General features: G+C 40.1%; 1 protein-coding gene across 4 annotated transcripts in view; it reads right to left on the minus strand.

The window, feature by feature from the left end:
• NAP1L1 (nucleosome assembly protein 1 like 1) overlaps positions 1 to 18,946 on the minus strand; it is a 43,840-nt gene that overhangs the window by 14,420 nt on the left and 10,474 nt on the right. For 2 of the 4 annotated variants that reach the window (XM_020804341.3, XM_078376929.1), the window contains 6 exons: positions 16,724 to 16,762; positions 13,101 to 13,189; positions 12,604 to 12,706; positions 1,987 to 2,128; positions 1,755 to 1,835; positions 971 to 1,099 (listed from right to left, as the gene is read on the minus strand). In XM_020804341.3, the coding sequence (XP_020660000.3) occupies positions 971 to 1,099; positions 1,755 to 1,835; positions 1,987 to 2,128; positions 12,604 to 12,706; positions 13,101 to 13,189; positions 16,724 to 16,740 (561 nt within the window). In that variant the 5' untranslated portion in view covers positions 16,741 to 16,762. The remainder of the gene's footprint in view (positions 1 to 970; positions 1,100 to 1,754; positions 1,836 to 1,986; positions 2,129 to 12,603; positions 12,707 to 13,100; positions 13,190 to 16,723; positions 16,763 to 18,946) is intronic. The other 2 variants (XM_020804350.3, XM_078376930.1) reach the window with 1 other exon arrangement.

Raw genomic sequence — 18,946 nt, forward strand, 5'->3', positions numbered from 1 at the left:
TCACACCCCAGATCTCCCAAATATCACTCTCTCACTCCAATCTCATCTCTCCTTGACTCTCCACTCTGACTCTGACTCTGACTTCTCTATGCTCAGACTGACTCTGACTCTCTCTCAGGCTCTGCCTTTTTTTAACTCTCTCTGCTCTTCCTCTCAACATTAGCCTACAACATGAATAATGCATGACTATTTAACATAATAAGGGTGAATGCCACAATGGTATTGGGTGAAATGTTTGTCATAGCTCTGCTCACAATGTGTTAAAAGAACCACTAAGTAAAACTGATTGACAGTGGGCTCAGAATGCACCAAATCTATTATTTTGCACTTGTTAACCTGTAGAACTCCCTGCTAATGATGTAGCAATGGCCGCTATTTAAGACAGCTTAAACAGAGGATTAGCTGGCTAAATAGCTCAGTCGTTTAGGAATCTGGTGGAAGAGCCGAAGGTTGGGAGTTTGATTCTCAACTGTGCCTCGAGGGAGAAAAGCCAGCCTATGTGGCCTTGGGTGCCTCCAGAAAAAGGGAATGGTAAACCACTTCTGGGTATCGTCTATCTAGAAAACCATGAGAAGGGTTGCTATAAGTCAAAATTAACTTGATGGCATACAATTATTATTAAACAGAATATTAATATGTTCCCGAAGAATAGACTTATCAACTACTAGTAGTTACTGGATCTGACAAAAGTTTTCACGATTAAATGCAGTAAGAAGTAATGTGGAATGGCCTGCTTTTGAGTCTCCCAAGGACATTAACTGGTGGAATACTGCTGGAAACAGAACATAGAACTAAATATATCCTCAGTGTGATGTAGGAGAATTGTGTCATTCTGCTATAGTAGAGAATTTATATCACCAAGAAAGGGATCACTCATGCCTAACAGGCATGACTAGTAATCTATCATTGTATTTCAGAAAGTAGATTATAGCCAAAACATTCAGGAACTTAAAAGCTTATTTTTTTTTACCTGAACCATATCACTGAGCAAGTCAACGTTCTTGAATACTGTCAGCCAAAATTCAGGAATTCCTTTAGGATCATCTTTTTCTTGGTCTTTTTTCTCCTCTTCCAGCTTGGCTTTCTCTTTCATTTCCTCCTTGTTAAAATTAAGAAGTTACTCTTTCTAATATTTGAGCGCTGCACACTAATCAAGAAATTTAGTGTTATACTAGTAACATAATGAACGGGAAAACATTCAATTACAAACTACATTATTAGGCACTCCTATATTTAAAGTATCTACTCTTTCATTAAGAGTTGCTCAGAAACTCAACAAAAATCAAAATAGGATGTTAGAGTTCAAAACTGTATTATTATTGTTTAAGCTATGTCCAATGAAGGGTAATGATTTCCTCCCTTTTATCCCATAATTGTTTGATTTGCAATAATTTTTTGTAGAAACCGTTGAACAGAAGAGGGAAGTCTTCAATTATCAAAAATCTCCACTGAGGAAAGACATTACTGGCAGAGGGAGATTTTTAATAATTAAATAATTCCTTTTACTGTTGGTGGCTCCCACAGCTTCCACGAACTGCAGATTACTTGCAAGTCAGACAAACTGCATGACCCTGCCCAGTGATGCCATCACCTTTTCACAAATGTCAACACAATTTTGGCCAAAGTATGATTTACACATTACACAATTTGTTTGTATTTATTACTGAAACAAATTTACTCCCAGCTACTGAAGCACAGATATACAAAGTGTTTTCTGGTGCTGTTGCTGTTTTAAAGCATGTTTAGGTACTCACTGAAATTTCTTCTTCAACATCTGTTTTCCACTCACATTCTTCTTCTGTAGGTTCATAAACTGCATTGATGATTTCACTTCTCTAGAAAATCAAAGCATTGTTCTTTCAAGTTACCATAACAAATTGCTCATATTTGTGGATTAAAAAAATACAAAATGACTGATTCAATGGGAATTCTGCCCCACTTGTCACTTTCAAACACAAAGCAATAGAGGTACAGTACATGAATTACCTTGTCAAACAACGGCTGATAAAGAGCAGCATATTTTCTTTCCAGTTCATGAACTTCTTCGTAGAACTTTGCTTCTATCTGTGCACATTTAACTTGAAGATTCTTGAGTGCATTTACACGTCTCTTAACGACTTTAGGTAAGCTGGGGGCAGAAATATTACACAGTTATATTAATCGGGCAACTTCTGAAAAACAACTTCCTTCAAGTACTTTTTACATTCAGGACTAACAGTTGGGCACAACTTCCACCCACTGAACACTCTATACAACAGCCTTATACTAGTATCTAACTACTAACTGAGATTTCAGCATCATTTTAGAAAACTAAAAAGTAAAACCAGGCAACAAACAACAATCTTCCTATAAAAACATCTGAAGAGAATTCCATGCAGATCAAATATTAGTAGCCTTTTTGTTATCATTCACTGATGTCAATAAATAGGTGAGTGGCACATTGATGTGGGCCTCTAGGTCCCCTGGCTTCAAGACACAATTTGTCTGACTGTAAAACCATTGATAGTTTTTGTGTGCTGATTTTTGAAAATCCTCTTTTCTTAAGTAATTCAGCAGACATTAATGTAATAGTACTTTCTCACCATGACAGAGCACAGAGATAAAGACACATTACAGCATTTTGAGCTATAAATCCTAGTAACTGAAGAGTATCTTAGACAGAACCCAATTTGTGACTTCGTTCTTCCCTCTCATTGACCTGCTTGGCATTATAACATTTAAGCACTTGCTAAGTATTCATTCCATGCCAACTGTGCACAGCTCATAAGTCACCACAAAAATTTGCTATGGCTATACAAACACAACAAGCACAGGGAGAAGAATAACATAATCAATTCCTTAATGCCTCGAACACTGCTGTTCCATCACTGGAAGAGTGTCCAAGAGCAAAACTGTAGAATATCATATGGTATTGACATTTCAGACTTGTTATATTTTTCTTGCAGACAGGATAATCTGTAGTCTTTGAAAGACAAAAAAAGAACCCCATATGCATGCATGTGTGTGCATGCAACACACATACAAACAAGATAATTGAAGTAAAATATCTTATACTTTACTTAAAAATGTAAAAATCCACTGTAAAGACCTATAACTATCTCTTCCTATTACTGTTCTGAAGTATGCCTTCTGAGGATTTAAGGAGAATTAACACATTATGTCATTTAACAATGACACTTTCACAGCTTAATCTGGCATGAATCAGTAGACAGAGTTTACTGTAGCCAAATTTAAAGCTACCTGAAAGCAAGAAGTGGTACGATTTACATGTGTTTCAGCATATGAGCTACACAGATAAGAGAACAGCAATGTTTCAGAAAGAAATACTTTGGGGGGGGGAAGGAAAAATGCAAAGCAACACTAGTGGCAAAGAAAGAGTAACATGAGAACAAGTAAAATGAATTCAAGATTGGTTTTATTGATATCCCATTTCTGTAAGCACTGTCTGTACACAACTGAAGATCCCCTTTAGACCTAACATATCCTTGTGAAAGGTAGTCCAGGATGCCTGCTTGGTCAAGCATCATAAAAGTCGAATTGCTCACTCTACAGTTATAATCTATGCAGTCAGACTGAAAAAGATCCTAATCACAAAAGCAGGACATTTCATTAAATAACTATCTGGATCCCAAGCTTCTCATATTATGCAGTTTCTGGATAATAATTTGGAGGGTGAAATATTTTAAAACATGAAGTCCAAGTGAGAGGCGAAACCTGCACTAAAAGAAACTAACAACTGGGACTTCTGGCTTGATGTTGTGATGAGAGAGCAGGAGAAGGACGGAGCTCCATCCCCTGGGCTGAATTCCGACGTGTATGTGACCCCTCAGGATGAAATGGGGGAGAAGCCATTAGACACTAATTAGACATTTAATTATACTTCAGAGAAAGACGTTTGGTGTTACTTTGGCATTAGAAACTTAAGAAAACTCGCTCTTAAAATTATTAGCTAAACAACTCTGGGAGTTAAACTTGTTATGTTATGGCACAGCCTCTACAGCATTGGCAAAAAGCCCAAAACAATGACCATGAATACTCTATGGAAGTTTTTACTTCCTTTTGTTTGTTTGTTTGTTTGGAGGACTGACTGAAAAATAGACAAATTAACCCTAGAAAGTCTAATCTGCCAAAATGGAATTTTTAAACTGTATCCTGGGTTCTGAACTTGACTGGAGCACAGGCCAGGATAGAATCAATACTGGAATGGACTGTCTCTGGGGCTGATTACAAAAGACATCAGAACATAAATATAAACATCGAGTGAACTATTTGGTGAGCAAGTGTCATTGAGCCTCCAAGCAAGGGAAACTCTTTACATCTGAGACTGGATTTAAGTTAAACCCTAAAGGTGATCAATCTATTAAAGTGGACCTATGGAAGCAAGTATTGATGGAATTGGACTGATTACTTTAAGCAACTGGACAACTTTCAAATGGAATACAATTATTTGTTATCTGGGACATAATGCTACAACAAGGAAAATTATGGGATGAAACAAAATCTATTCTTCAAGCAATTTTAGTAATAGTGAGATTCCAAAATGAAGAGGCGGAATTATTCAATGAGCAGCTAAGGAAGGACTATAATCAACAGGAGACAGGGAATAATGAACAAGAAAATGAGAGGGTGGTGGATGATGTATGCCAATCAAAGAAGGGACTGGAGGAAATTAGAGGAGAAAATCTAGGAGCTCTACTTCTAACCCCAGAGGCGAGGAGAGTTTTAGGTGTGCCAAGGGAAGATAAGGGGACAGAACAAACAGATTTAAGGAAAATTGCCTGGAAGATCTATTGGAGATAGATCAAGTGCATAAATTGATCTCAGATGGTATAAGGGACAGCAGAATTTTTAGAGCGCTAGGAACAAGAACTGGGAAAAGACAAACAAGAAAAGGAGTTACTTAGAACACTGGTTCTTAACCTTGGGTTACTCAGGAGTTTTGGACTGCAACTCCCAGAAGCCTTCACCACCATCTGTGCTGACTGGGGTTTCTGGGAGTTGCAGTTCAAAAGCATCCGAGTAACAAAGGTTAAGAACCACTGACTTAGAAGATGTAAAGGAAAATTATTAAGGTGGCATTCAACATTGAAAGCATGTATACACCTAACCTCTGGAATTGTAAGGGGACACATCTTATATGTTAGAAAAGTGAATGAAACTGAAATAAGGGATCACTAATCAGGGTAAAGGCATAACATGGTGGTTCTTAAGGTAAATTGAAGCTACATGTAAGAAAGAGGTAAAACAAATAGTACTTAATTAACGTGTTTCCCTGAAAATAAGACATCAGGGGAAGTTTTACATTTCTTTCATGTACAACAATCTACTTTTATTCAAATACAGTCATGTAATCTTCTGGTTGCGGCACAAAGCTGCACTATGGTGGAGGACAGGGGTTTCACTTAACTGGTACTTATTTTGGGGGTAGGACTTATATTACGAGCATCCTGAAAAAACACACTACAGCTTATTTTCAGGTTAGGTCTTATTTTTGAGAAACAGGATAACATATTAGATATTGCTATAGACATGATAGGAAATGTGAAGACAGAAATGGCTAAATAATTATATAAAGAAAATCTATATAAAATGCTTTAGATAACATTTATTATGTGTTAGGAATCCATTTAGTTATTACTAGTATAAAATACAAAGTTGGTTGGTTAAATTGCCTCCAAATTAGATAGATTTGAAACCAGAATTGCTTTTATTAGGTATTTTATTAGAGGATTTTGAGAACATTGTATACTATGAGAGCATTATTATAATAATAACCAATATTGTACACTAAAATACACACGATTGCTTCATATGCTTAAAAGATGTAAAGACTTTGAAGGGACAACTAAGAAGACACCAAGACACAAAAACAAATAATAATAAGCAACCCATGTAACACGATGTTTAACAAGCATGAACTGAATGTAGATATATTGAAAAACTAATAAAATGTTAAATAAAAAAAGAAACTGACAACTGACAAAATGAAAACGCGTTTTTCTGTAAAGACTATCTAAACAAAGATGAGCAATATCTACCAAATAAATAAAGTTATTTTTTCTTACGCACAGCAATATCAGTCCATGGACTATCATATGACTAGGTGGGAGAGCTTCTGTCTTGCAGGTTCGTTGAAGGAGGTTGGGGTGCAGGGAGGAACTCCTGACCAGGATGTTTGTTTGTTTTGTAATTTTGTTGGTTGGGTCCCATTTCAGTTTTCTGTAGGTGGTGGGGTCTAGAAGTTCCCTGATTTTGTCCTTGTATTCTTCTGTTTCCATGGTTACTGTGGTGTTGCCCTTGTCTGCTGGCAGAATGATGATGTCCGGATCTGAGTTTAGGGACTTGATCGCATTTCTCTCCTTTCTTGTTATGTTGCTTTTGGGGGGTTTTGCTTTCCGTAGGATCCTAGTCACTTCACCTCTTATTTCCTCTGCTTTTTCTTCTGGAAGATGATATAATGCTGATTCCACATTGGCAATGATATCTTCCACAGGAATTTTACTGGGTGTGAATGCAAAATTTCCTCCTTTGGCTAAGACCGAGGTTTCTTCTGGGGAGAGTTGGCGTTCAGATAGGTTGTTGTTGATGATGATGTGCGAGGTGTCTAATGTAGGTTTCTATTGGCTTGTTTGGCATTTGTTGAATTTCTGTCTTTGTCTGGCTGTGTGGTTCACCATTTCTTTTTCTTTCTGTAGGAGAGGTTATCGATCTTGTCCCAATCTTGACTCCTCATTTTTTTTGGCTGATGTTGATGTGTAGGAATAGTAGTTCTTTGTCTGTGGAGCCTAGTTTTTTGCGGGTTGTGTGGATTCCAGGCGGTCATAGATGCGGCTAGCCTGAGGGGAAATGAAGGTCCTTTTTGTCCTGAGGAAGGCTGGTATGGTTTTTGTCTCTGCAGCGTAGTAGAAATGTTAAGGAACACAGTAGGTGTGCTCTTTTGCTTTGGAGTGTTTCTAGTCTCCGAGTCTGTCTGACGGTTTCCTCCCCGTAGAGGCGTTCAATATATTCTCGAAGGCTTTCACGGCCGGGATCTGATAGTTGTTGTGGGTTTTTTGGGTTCTTTGGCCGTGTTCCGAAGGTTGTTCAGAGACTGGCGAAACGGCAGGAAGAACAACCTTCAGAACACAGCCAAAGAACCCCAAAAAAACCACAACAACCATCAGATCCAGGCCGTGAAAGCCTTCGAGAATACAAAATCAACAATCTTTATAGCAAATGAGCAATCTCTATTTCTTCAACAGAACCATATTAAACTTCAGTCAGGTCTATGTCAGAGAACTCAAAATTACTATGCTTGCCTCAAAATTAAGTACCTATGCATCAAAAAGGCCAATTCAAATTACCAGAGCTTGGAAAAGGTACTCTGAAGCATCTGACAAATAACTTTTCTATATTTATTAACCCAAAAGAGAAAATTTTCTAAATTGTTCCATCACTCACTCAATAATGATGCATGCCATAACAAAAGTTCAGTTTTTCAGACATTAATGGTAGTTAACAGTGGTCTTTCTTGTGTGTGTGACCATTCTCCTGTTAACAGGAGCAATATAGTACAGTATAAGCAGTTCAGGGCTCTGCATTGGAGAAACTAAATTGCCACTAAACAGGAGAATGGCCCAGCACAGGAGGGGGAATGGCGGAGGACCACAATCAGCAGTGTTCTTCATTTGAAGGACAAAGGACACTCATTTGATGACCAAGATGTACTCATTTTGGACAGAGAAGATAGATGGTTTGAGAGGGGTCAGGGAGGCTATACATGTGCATATAGAAAATCCCTCACTCAACAGGGATGGAGGCCTTAGATACAATTTGTCTATTTATCATGTTTTCTTTTCATCTTTCCCCAGAAAGATTAGGACCACACACACCAGAAAGACCACTGTTAACGACCGTTAACAACCCATGACAATGGGTACAGAAGGACTGCAGAAGTGGGATTATCCCTCACCCCCAGTCCTTTGTCCTTCTAAGGAGCCTATTCACACCAGAGGGAAGTGAAACCATGTGGAGAGATATCCTAATAACTCTCCTCATACTGAAGAAGCTACCTGGAGGAGCAGCAAAAGATTTCAACCAAATAAGAAAAAGTCCAATTGCCATGACTCAACTTCAAAATAACCACACCTGGATGACTTCACCTGGATATCTTCACAGATATATTGGCTAAAATGTTGCAGTTATACAAACATTGTAACTTTTAGACACAAATTCCTGTAAATTAAGATGTTTACTAGGTATGCAATAGACAATGTCTATAGAGATTTCATAACTTATAGTAATTTACTTCCGAAGGTTATGCCATTCATGTAACTTAGCAACAGGATTTCAGCTATTATTTCTTGCATCAATGTTTTCATTCTAATTCAAGTTAAAGATTGAGAAGCTTCAAAACAGACAGATGATAGTAACGAGATTAAGAAACCTGAAGAGAGATCTGCTTAAATGAACTGTCTAATAATAATTTAAGAAAAGATTAGTGGTAGTTGACGAGCTCATGAACAACTTCAGAAGGGGAGAAACAGTGCTTCTCTGGAACCAGTTATACTAATGAATACCTTGTATATTCTATGCATAGTCTTGCACCTAATCTGACCTTTTTGTTCTTATCCAGATCCCTAGGTGATATCAATTAAGAGACACAAAGACCTGCAGAATGTTTTAAAATCAAGCAGGCATGCAAGCATTAAACCAAATTCAAAATGTTACTCTTGTTAATTTAGTTTGCTTCATTTGACATGCACGTTATACTTATGGGTTAGTTACTGTACTTAAAACAATCAAAACCTTGCTTTATTATAATCTTCACAAATAGTGTATCTCAATAGTGCAACACAATGAAACTCTGTAAGGACTTACTGATCTTGGGTTAAGGACCTTGCAGATAAGTTAAAATAATGCTGTGTGAGAAAAGAAAGCATATTCACAGCCCATCTAAGACAGAACATGTCCAGTAATTTGGTCGGGCAAGTTACATTTTCCATACTAATGCACACAGCAATTCCCAATGGACTTTTTGTTCAGAAAAGCAAGGAGACACAGTCTTAAAAGACTGACATTTTGGTACACCATCTGGGAAGAAGGGAGGCGTATATATTTTTTGTCTTCTATTCCTCCTCCTAATTGCCCCCCTCGTTGCTTTCCCATTTAATTCAGTATGTGTATCTGTTGGGAAGTGGTATAAATCTGGCACCCTACACATCAGAAGGAAGAGCATCTAACCACTGATCTGACTATAGGTCAGAGGAAAAAGCACATCAGGGGTTCTGAATTCTGAAATGTTTCCCCTCCAAAACAACTCCCCCCCAAACCTTACTGTGTATTAGTTCTATTAAAACTTGACCTGAGTAGTTTATGGGTGGTTTTGTTAGTCTCCTGCTTCTCAGATACTCCTGAAGCATATGGCATTTGAAAATGTATATCCCACTTTCACACATAATTCTATTATCAGTAAAATGTACACAAAAACTGAAAGTGTACTGTGAAAGTTAGTACTACTCAATCTGCTTTTCCAGATTGAGGATCTTGTTACAACAGTGACTAGTACCGTATTTGCTGGCGTAGAAGACAACTTTTTGCCCTGAAAAACATGCCTCCAAGTGGGGGGGGGGGGGTCGTCTTATACACCGGGTGCACCCAGAGCAGCACGTAGCGCAAGGAGGAAAGAGGAGAGGTGAACGAGGAAGAGGAGGAAGAGGCAGCGGGCAGCTCTGGCTCTCAGGCACCGAATGGCCCAGCAGGAAGCAGCATGGAGAGGCGAGCCCAGCCCGGGAAGTGGGCGGAGCTCGGTCCCCACCGGCTCAGTCACTTCCTCGCAGTTGCCCTCGCGGAAAGCAGCAGCAGCAGCAGCAGCAGCAGCACCGCCTCCTTCTTCCCCGTGACCTACCACCATGTTGCCCGGGCAGAAATAAGCTGGCAAGCAAACGATGCCTGCGACAAGCCAGTGCCACCCCGCTCGTCGGCAGCGCCGCTGCCGCCGCGCCGGGCTCCTGAGGAGACTTCTGGAGGCCGGGCGAGCAAGCAGGCTCTGGCCTCTGCCTTGGGCTACCAGCTGGTAGCCCACCCCAGAAACTTGCTTTCCTTCTCCTCCCTCTTTGGCCCCTCCGACAGGGTAAAAGGCAGAGGGAGGGGGTAGTCTTATATAATAATAATAATAATAATAATAATAATAATAATAATATGGCGAGTATATAACGAACGCTGTATTTTGAGTGGAAATGTTGGGGTCGTCTTATACACCGGCAAATACAGTATTCTATAAGTGCTGTTCTCAACCTCCCTGAAACAAGTGATGGGCAGCACTGCCTTTAGTCAAAATTCTTACTACTGTGCCAAACCTCTGTGCAGGATGTATATTAGAAAAGGGAAGGGGATATAGCTGCTAATCTATGGGCTCTATGTAACTCATGCTGTACTCTATTCTGATCTTGACCTCTCATCCTGATGCTGTATTAATTCCATCCTATTTGGCACTCTGTAAGAAACCACACTCCCCTCATTCCTTACTTTTCCATCAGCAAAGGGAAGGAGAAGAACTCTTTGTTGGAAGTGCTGCTTCAAGGTGTCTCATATGCCTTGAAGTGGCACCTCACAAACCTCCTCCAATGAAATAGAGAAAATAGGACAAAATAGTGGTATCTGAAAGAATGCATAGTTATAGGAAAGGGTTAAGGTCGCAATGATGTTACATTAAGACCACAACCATTCTATTCTCTCTTGTAAGATATTTATGAAAGAGAGGGTATATAAGATGCATCTGCCCATGCTAGTTTATGCCTCCACAAAGCAAAGTCACTCAATAAGAAAAAGGCTCCCTCAATCTGTACCTTGTGCTGCGTAATAGAACAAACATGGCTTTCCTGTGATGCCAACATAAACTGAAACTTGGCACTGATTTATGAACACATGTTCACATACAGTCCATAGTAACTACAGTACAATGATGGGGGGGGGCACATTCCCACCCAACTGCAGCAAAAAAGAGCAGGAAATGAACACATAGCAATCTGCTTCTGAACATGTAATATGCCATACATAACTTATTTTCAAACAGAACAATATCAGATTTAAAGGCAAAGTAGCATCTACTTCCACCATGCAGGTTCAGGGCTGGGGGCCAAACCCCTTGGTTGGGCTGCACCCACCACTGATGTAAATCTGATATACTGGAACCACACAATACAAATGAGCTATGCATTTTCAGCAATGTGGCCAATCAGTTGTTCAGCCTTCATTCTTATAGATTCATGTTATCAATAAAATTATTTTTACCCATTTTTAAACTAGAACTTTTTCAAGACCATAAAGCTACCTGTGACAAATCAGGTCAAGCATGAGGCAGTACAGTACAGCAAAATGAGCACCACAGTGAAAGTGTATGATCTTCTATAAAATGTCAAGAAGTAATTTTATGAAATCCTGCTGCGCAGCTACAATTGCGTAACTCAGCATTATGCAAGTAGTAGCTCTAATCACGGCAAGGTGGAAGTGCTATTCAAGAAGAATTTCTGCAAGTTCACTGAGCCATGAGCATTGAGTCCTTGGGAGCTAGATCAAGCCAAATATACTTCCTCCCCTGCCAATCTGAACTCCTTTTTCTTGTGCCTTTCCTCAGTCTGTTATCAGATTGGTGCTACTTTATAGCTAATTGGAAATGGGAGTGGGGACAGAGGAGGAGAATGCAGCATTTTAAATGACTGTGATGTATGGGGACCCTTTTCCAAGGTGCTCTAGGTATGGAATACTCAGACATGGTTTACTGCTTCCTTCTTCTGGGGACACCCTGGGACTGCACAACTTGCCCAAGACTACACAGGCTCGTTCTCCTTCAACACACAGTAGGAAATCCAAACTCCCAACCTCTATTTCCGCAGGCAGATACCTCACTCACAAAATCCTTTTCTCCTACCATCTCACCATTCTTAATACTGCCTAGAGGAAAGTTTCTAAAAAGTGCACAGCCTACTACCTCTCAGTCCCACAGCATGCAAAAGCAGACACAACTCTGAGCAAGCACATGCACACACACACCTTCTCTTTCCACTTCTCCCCGGCTCAGCCTCCGAAATGCTAAGAATCAGCTTTGCAAGACCCTTCTAATTCTTACTCTGCCTTCTTTCCATTAAAAAAAATTGAATTAAAAATTGCATAGTCCTTCTTGCCTGGGCATAATGTCCAGCAAATTTATGCAGGCATGAGCCAACATTATGCATTTACAAATTGGATTCCAGACAATATGTTTAATGCCTAAAAGCCCTATACAGATTGCTTAACCCACTCCTCGCCTCAAAGACAGAAGTTAGATCTATCATTATATAACTGCATTCTGTCCTCCCAACACAGGTCATTGCAATCATACATGTGTAAATCCAAAGAAGTTCAATAATGACTCTCAAACAAGTTTTTTGAGTTTTTCTGAAACATCAATTATTTCCACCTTTCTGAAGCAGATTGCCCTGCCCTGAATTTAACCTAGTATCATTATTTTAATCCTAAACCTTGTATTTCACTTAATATTTTCCTAAATAATTATAATTTGACATAATGCCTACAATTTTATTTATCAAATTTAAAAATTTAAAAACCAGAAAAAGTGTACTGTACCTTTCTATATAACCTGTGGGTGTACCAACCAGACCATCAAGTCTTTCCTGAAGAGCTGCAAGAATCTGAGGATTCTGCATCATTTGTACAGTCAGCTGACGTGCTTTACAAAACAAGAAGCAACACAAAAAAATTAACCAGTGAGGACACAATTAACTCCACATTAGCACAATATAGCAAAACTAGTGCATTTTTAAATCTGCAATTCCATGCACCCTTCCTTGAAATGAGGCCCACCAAACACAGTCCACTGGGACTTCCAAGTAAAGAGGCGTAAGATTGTACTGCAGATCATTTTATTCCAAGGAAGATGATGAAACTGGCAGTAAGAAAGATGACACTTGGAATTTACAAGCAGCTTACTCTGTCTGGAAGCATTTAAGGCATGTATTACATAGAATATTTACCAAAAGATTTCAGAAAAAAATGGAACAGCACAGCTCATATTTACCTGCAGAATAAAGTTCAATGATCTTGCCTCAACAGTGTACTCTTACCTTTGCTGTTAGCATCCTCCCCAGATTCTTCTTCTTCAACTTCTTCAACATCTTCCATGTCTTGCTGATCAAGCTCGGTCTGTTCTTTGCTATTAAAATCCAAGTCCAACCATGAGTTTGGATCTTACAAACAAATAATTTTAGTATACAAGTTCTTCCCTCCAGATGTTAACAATATTCTAGTTTAAAATATTGCCCAGAAGCTAGTCTTTCGAACCAGTTCATTAATGCATGACCCACAGGGATTTTTTTTCTGCAGCATTACTGGCATGGACACTAGCTCCTTGATATCTCTGTTCCAGGGATGTTGGCAAGTCTTTAGGTCTGAGTCCAAGTCTTTGGTGCCAAGTCCCAAGCCCCAAGTATGAGTCCCTATTAAAAACAAGCTTTTTTATCCAGAAAAAGAGAGGTGGGAGGTGTGTTTCAAGTTGCGAGTTGAATCCAAGCCATGGGGGGGGGGAACCTGAGTTGAGCCCAACTCAAGTCACTAGTGCGACTTAAGTCCAACTTGATGATGAGTCCTACAACATGAATCCCGATCCCTGCTCTGTTCCATCCTGGTCTAATTCATAAAGTATGAGAGAAACCCATCAGTTGCATTGTCATTCCCTTGTGTTTTTACTTAAGCATTTGCTGGGCTTGAAAAATCCACTTGTCCACTTGTCTGTGATGAGTGAAAAAATGCTGCTTAACGAGCCACAGCTCCCTCCGTCCCTCCTTACCCTCTGTCCTCTCTATCTGATCCTGCAGTCCTCCCCTCCCCCTTTCCATTCCAAAAGGAAAAACAGCCCTCTAGTCGCGAGAAGAGAGTTTGACCGGCACATAGATATATAGCTCTGCAGGAGAATGTAGAGTAGTCCCATGCTGGAGAATATGGAGATTCCCTGGTCCCAATTTCAACCGAACGACCTGGCTCCTTAAGAGGCCAAGCGCTTTTGCTTTCAGTTTTATTTTTGCTGGAGACATTCAAAAGAAAGGCACTCAAAATACAAGCTTCATGACCCCACAGGCACGCAGGTAATAAAGCAACCAAAGTCTGAGGGTATACTTATTTTGGGTTTGTAGGCACTGTTATGTAGAAAGTGCCTAGTTTAAATTTTAATTTAAGTTTAAACATAAATTGCAAGGCTATAGTCCAGTCATGCTGAGTGGTGAAATTTCTGACTGACTGGTGAGACATTCTAAAAAATTTAAAGCCCTGAGCATTTGAGTATATGTCTGAAAACTAGTACTAGTGTTCACACCCATTTCACTGTCATGCAATGAAGCTTTGGATAATTTCAAATTATATGCATTTTAATTGAAGGTGTTGGTGTGCAGTATACAGGAAACAGTGCTTGGATAAACTTTTATAATTTAAAAAATAATCCTAACAAGCATCTTTTATCATCTAAACCAACAGGAAGCAATAAGAAGTGATAAAAATGACAATTTTCTGACTCTCTTTTTAAGATATAACATACCTATATATTACATGTTTCAAAATTTACACTATCATAATATTGACCTGAGGTGACAGTTTTGGTTTAAAAGGTATCTGAAGAAATAGACTGCAATCCATGTTTCGCTTTTGCTCTTGAAACAGACCAACATGGCTACCTCTCTGAAAACAATTCTGCCTCATTAGTTGGAAAGAGTGCAATGTAACGAGGCCAAGGGACAAAGTATTATGAGAATGATAAACAAAACTGAAATCAAACCTCTACAAGTTTGATTTTTATCTTCTCATTTAGTAAAAACATGTATGTCCTGTACAGACCTCCTCCAATTCAACTTCCATTTTGACACCTGAATTGAAAATGGATTCATGCATGTATTCCTTTAAATATTTTTATTGCTTACATTTTTCCTTTTGTACTACCTTGCACTTAGCACTAACAGCAACTGCAAATGATAAAAGAAGCAGGACAACACTGTCATTGTGATTATCATTACTGATCACAATAAAATCAGGACAAGGTGAGATTCAACATGATTGGCCTCTGACAAGTTAAATCCTCAAAATGAACACTAAAACTGGAGCCTGACAGACATTCTACTAGCAACGTGACAGGATTTAAGGCTGTAATATTCTATAGTCTGCATTCTGCATTGATGTGCACTGGCCTGCGTGTTACATCTACTGAATACTCTTCCACATACACATGTGAACACTATTTGACTCCCTTTATGCATTCGTCTGAAAACTTTTTAAGGGACAAAGGCCAACATATTCAATTACTATTAGCCATGCTGAATCCCTAAGATATGGTGGAAAACAAATAAAAAATAAAGTAAGATGAAGACTGCATTTGACATTACAGTAAATGTTCTATATTAGAGATGGACACAAACCTCAGTTTGGAGTTTTGTGCCAGTTCATACACATGGCACCACACATACTGCATGTTCCCTTCTCCCACCTGCCTGACTGGATGCCCTACGCACCCGATGACACACAAATCTCTCCTCCTGCTGCTCAGCTATTCTACCAGTCTCTGGCAGGAATACAAGCTTCTGTGTCCTGCCTCTCTGGCTAATCATCCACTCAGACAAGGAGGCAGGTCTGGCAAACCTGTACTCCAGCCAGGGACTAGCTGGAAAGCTGAAGAGAAGAAGAGGAGCATGTGCCGGCTGGTGAGTGGGTCATTGGCCAGGGAGGCAGGGAAAGGGAACCAAGGTTAATGCCCATCTCTATACTATATTTGACAGTCCAGTTCACAAACCAGATTACGCCAAATGCATTCTGAGCAAAACAATTAAAAACCAATACTGTGGACTATTTTGAGAATTGTTAGATTAAGAAAACACACAAAGATTCTGCTCAAAAATATATTTGAGTAATACAAGACTATTTACTGTGAGTTAACACAGCAAAATCCCATGCTAGAATCTAGATCCTTCAGCCTACATGAACTGTGCAAAATTATGAAAATTCACATTTTTTAAAAATTCTGTATGCAGAAAAAAAAAAACATCAACAAGGTGAACTCCCAAATGTGATCAAGCTATAATCACTAAACAGTGCTTTTCCACAGTCACAAAGACCAGACACTTACTAGCAGTTTTTGTTACTCAGTTGAAGAAGCAGCACATACCTGTTTCTTCAAAACATATTAAAACTGAAATGCAATGCAGACAAACAGGCAGCTTATGAAGAGTAGGCACTCCCTTAAAATTTTAGGGCAGGGCACCTATCCTGCTTGGTCAACAAACCACCCTTCAATGCAATGACTCCACAGAAAGTTCATATGTGAAAAGTCCAATACACATAATTTTGAGAGGTAGCAACAGTACAGGTCAGAAACCCGTACATATGGATCCACAAAGGAGCTGCTAAAATTGTATCAGCTGCATGGTGGAGAGAGAAATGGTGTTCCTCCATCACATGAAAGCTGTTACTCCCAATTACATCTGAATAAAATCCAAAATTTTGCATGTATTACTCATAAACCTACAAGCCTATTTTTCAAACTGTAAGGCTGAGATTTTTTTTATGAAGATCAAAATTCTTTGGACCCAGAATCATGTATGAGCAAGCCACACCTGAAAGTCTGATTAAGTCACTAGATGAACTTTGCTATACAGTACACAGCCCTTCCAAAAGATATATTACTTTAGCCAAAGTTAAAGAACACACTTACTTGTCAATGTCTGCCATCTTCCCAGACCTCAAAGAACCTCTAGAACAGAACAGAAACAAATGTTTTATATTTATTGACACTAATAATTATGTTAGAACCAATTATACCTTTTTATTACACAACTGGAAGACACGTATTGTTGCCACTGCACCAATATTCAGGATTTGGCATACTAACACACTTCATTTGCTTACATTACCATGAACATATAAAAAAAAGCTGTGACAACATAAGGTGTATACAACAGTGCACATCACGGCTGGCTGAATGACATTATGACTAATAAGCACTATGAATCCAAAACATAGTACCTTGTACATTGGTGTGAGAAATTACTGCATAACATCAAGCCATGAAGATAGAGAAGTCATTGTTTGAATCAGATTCTGCTTTCACTACACTCAACACAAACCCTGTATAACTCAATTTTCATTTCATGTGCAAGAGAAAGCAAATTATATATGCCTTTATTATTCTTTTGACATGGGGAATCCAATACCAACTATGGAGTAGGCCAAGAATAGTAGTGTTTAAGTCAGGGGTCTCAAACATGCGGCCCATGGGCCATTTGCGGCCCATTGAACGAGTTTGTGGCCCCCGCCTTGCCTGACCCCCCAAAGTGTCCACACATGCTCTGCTATCAAGAGAAAAAAAAAAGCCTTGCCTCGCTCACTGGCTCTCTCCCAAGTCAGCGCCTCTTGCACCCTCCACCCAGAACTGCAGCCTGCCAGCCAGCCCACCTGTCCGCCGGCTGGCAGGCTGCAGTTCCGGATGGAGGGTGCAAGAGGCGCTGTCTTGGGGGAGAGCCGGTGAGCGAGTCGTGCTGATGCCCGTTTCCCCCAAGCCGCCGCCAAGCAATGCCTGAGAGCGGAGCTCGCTCCTGGCCCGTCCTCGAAGAGCGCCTCCAAGCCGCCAACAGTGCTGGCACTGGCGCCGCCTCTTCCAAGGAAGCGGCTCTCTGGCTCTCTACTCTCTCAGCACCCCCAGGAACCTGCCCGGCCAGCAGCCGCCTCAGCACCCAGCGATGCTTCCTCCTCCTCCTGTTCGTCCTGCTACAGCTGCCTCAGCTCTGGAGACTGCCTGGGCTCGCGTTGCAAAGTTTACTCCTCTGTTGTGGTGGGGGTAGCTGCTGCTGACTGCACTTTTTGAGGGGCCCTCAGAGGAAGGCTGCTTGACTTCTGTGTTTGTGTGTGTGCGTATGCACACGCACCTACGGAGGCCCCCGCCTCATTCTGTTTAATTTCGTGGGTACCGATGGAGGCTTTTCTCCTTTGGCAAGACGATTCTGTAAGGGTTTTGAAAGAAAATTAAGTCGTGCCCTCCTCCCCCCAGCTAGGGGGTCACCGGCGCTCCCTCCCTTCTCCACTTCTTTGTCCTCCTGCTGCTACTAGTAGTGGTAGTGAAGAAGGAGCCGGAGGGAGTCGTGGCTGGCAACGAGGGCTTGTGCGCCCCTCCTCCTCCTCGGAGCCCCAGCCAGGCTAAGAAAACTCCTGAGCGCCTTCCTTGGGCTCTTGCTCTGCTTGGTGGAAAATCTGATGCGGCCCAGCCTCACTCAGACTCTGCCACCAGCGGCCCCCAGGTAAACTGAGTTTGAGAACCCTGGTTTAAGTGATTTTTGACATTAAGTGACTTTTGATATAAACCAAGGCTGCACTTGAACAAAACCTTAAGACCTGGTTCTTTCAGAAGGCCTTCCTTCCTGTCATCACCCAATCTATTCTTTGCCATCTTGAATTATATTAATACTGTTGCTTTTATTTTAAATTGCTGTTACTTTTATGTATTGCTGTTAGCCACCCAGAGTAGACTTTGGTCTAGATGGACAGGATTGAAATAAATAACTAAATAACTAAAATCATAGCAAATTTGAGGACAGTACCACTATTTCAGACTGTCATGAACAGTCTATGAGTCCAAGGTTGCTCCTCATTGCATAGACTTGTATTTAAGTCTCTCATGTCCAAACCAAATCTCTAAACATACAACCAAACTGGAACTTTTGTATTCCATGTACTCAGAGTGTGCTATCACAATACACAAACCTGTTTCCTCACTTGAATACTTTTATAATGAATTTTTAAAAATCGACCTCCTTTAAAGATTTTTGCATCCTTGCTGTACTTGTTCTTAATTCTGTTGCTTTAAGATCATCAATTTCAGCATCACAGAACTCACTATGAGCTAAGCTGCTTGTACAGTGGTGCCCCGCATAGCGAGGTTAAT

The sequence above is a fragment of the Pogona vitticeps genome, chromosome 5 (genome assembly GCF_051106095.1).
Source record: "Pogona vitticeps strain Pit_001003342236 chromosome 5, PviZW2.1, whole genome shotgun sequence".
In the NCBI taxonomy this organism is placed as follows: Eukaryota; Metazoa; Chordata; class Lepidosauria; order Squamata; family Agamidae; genus Pogona; species Pogona vitticeps.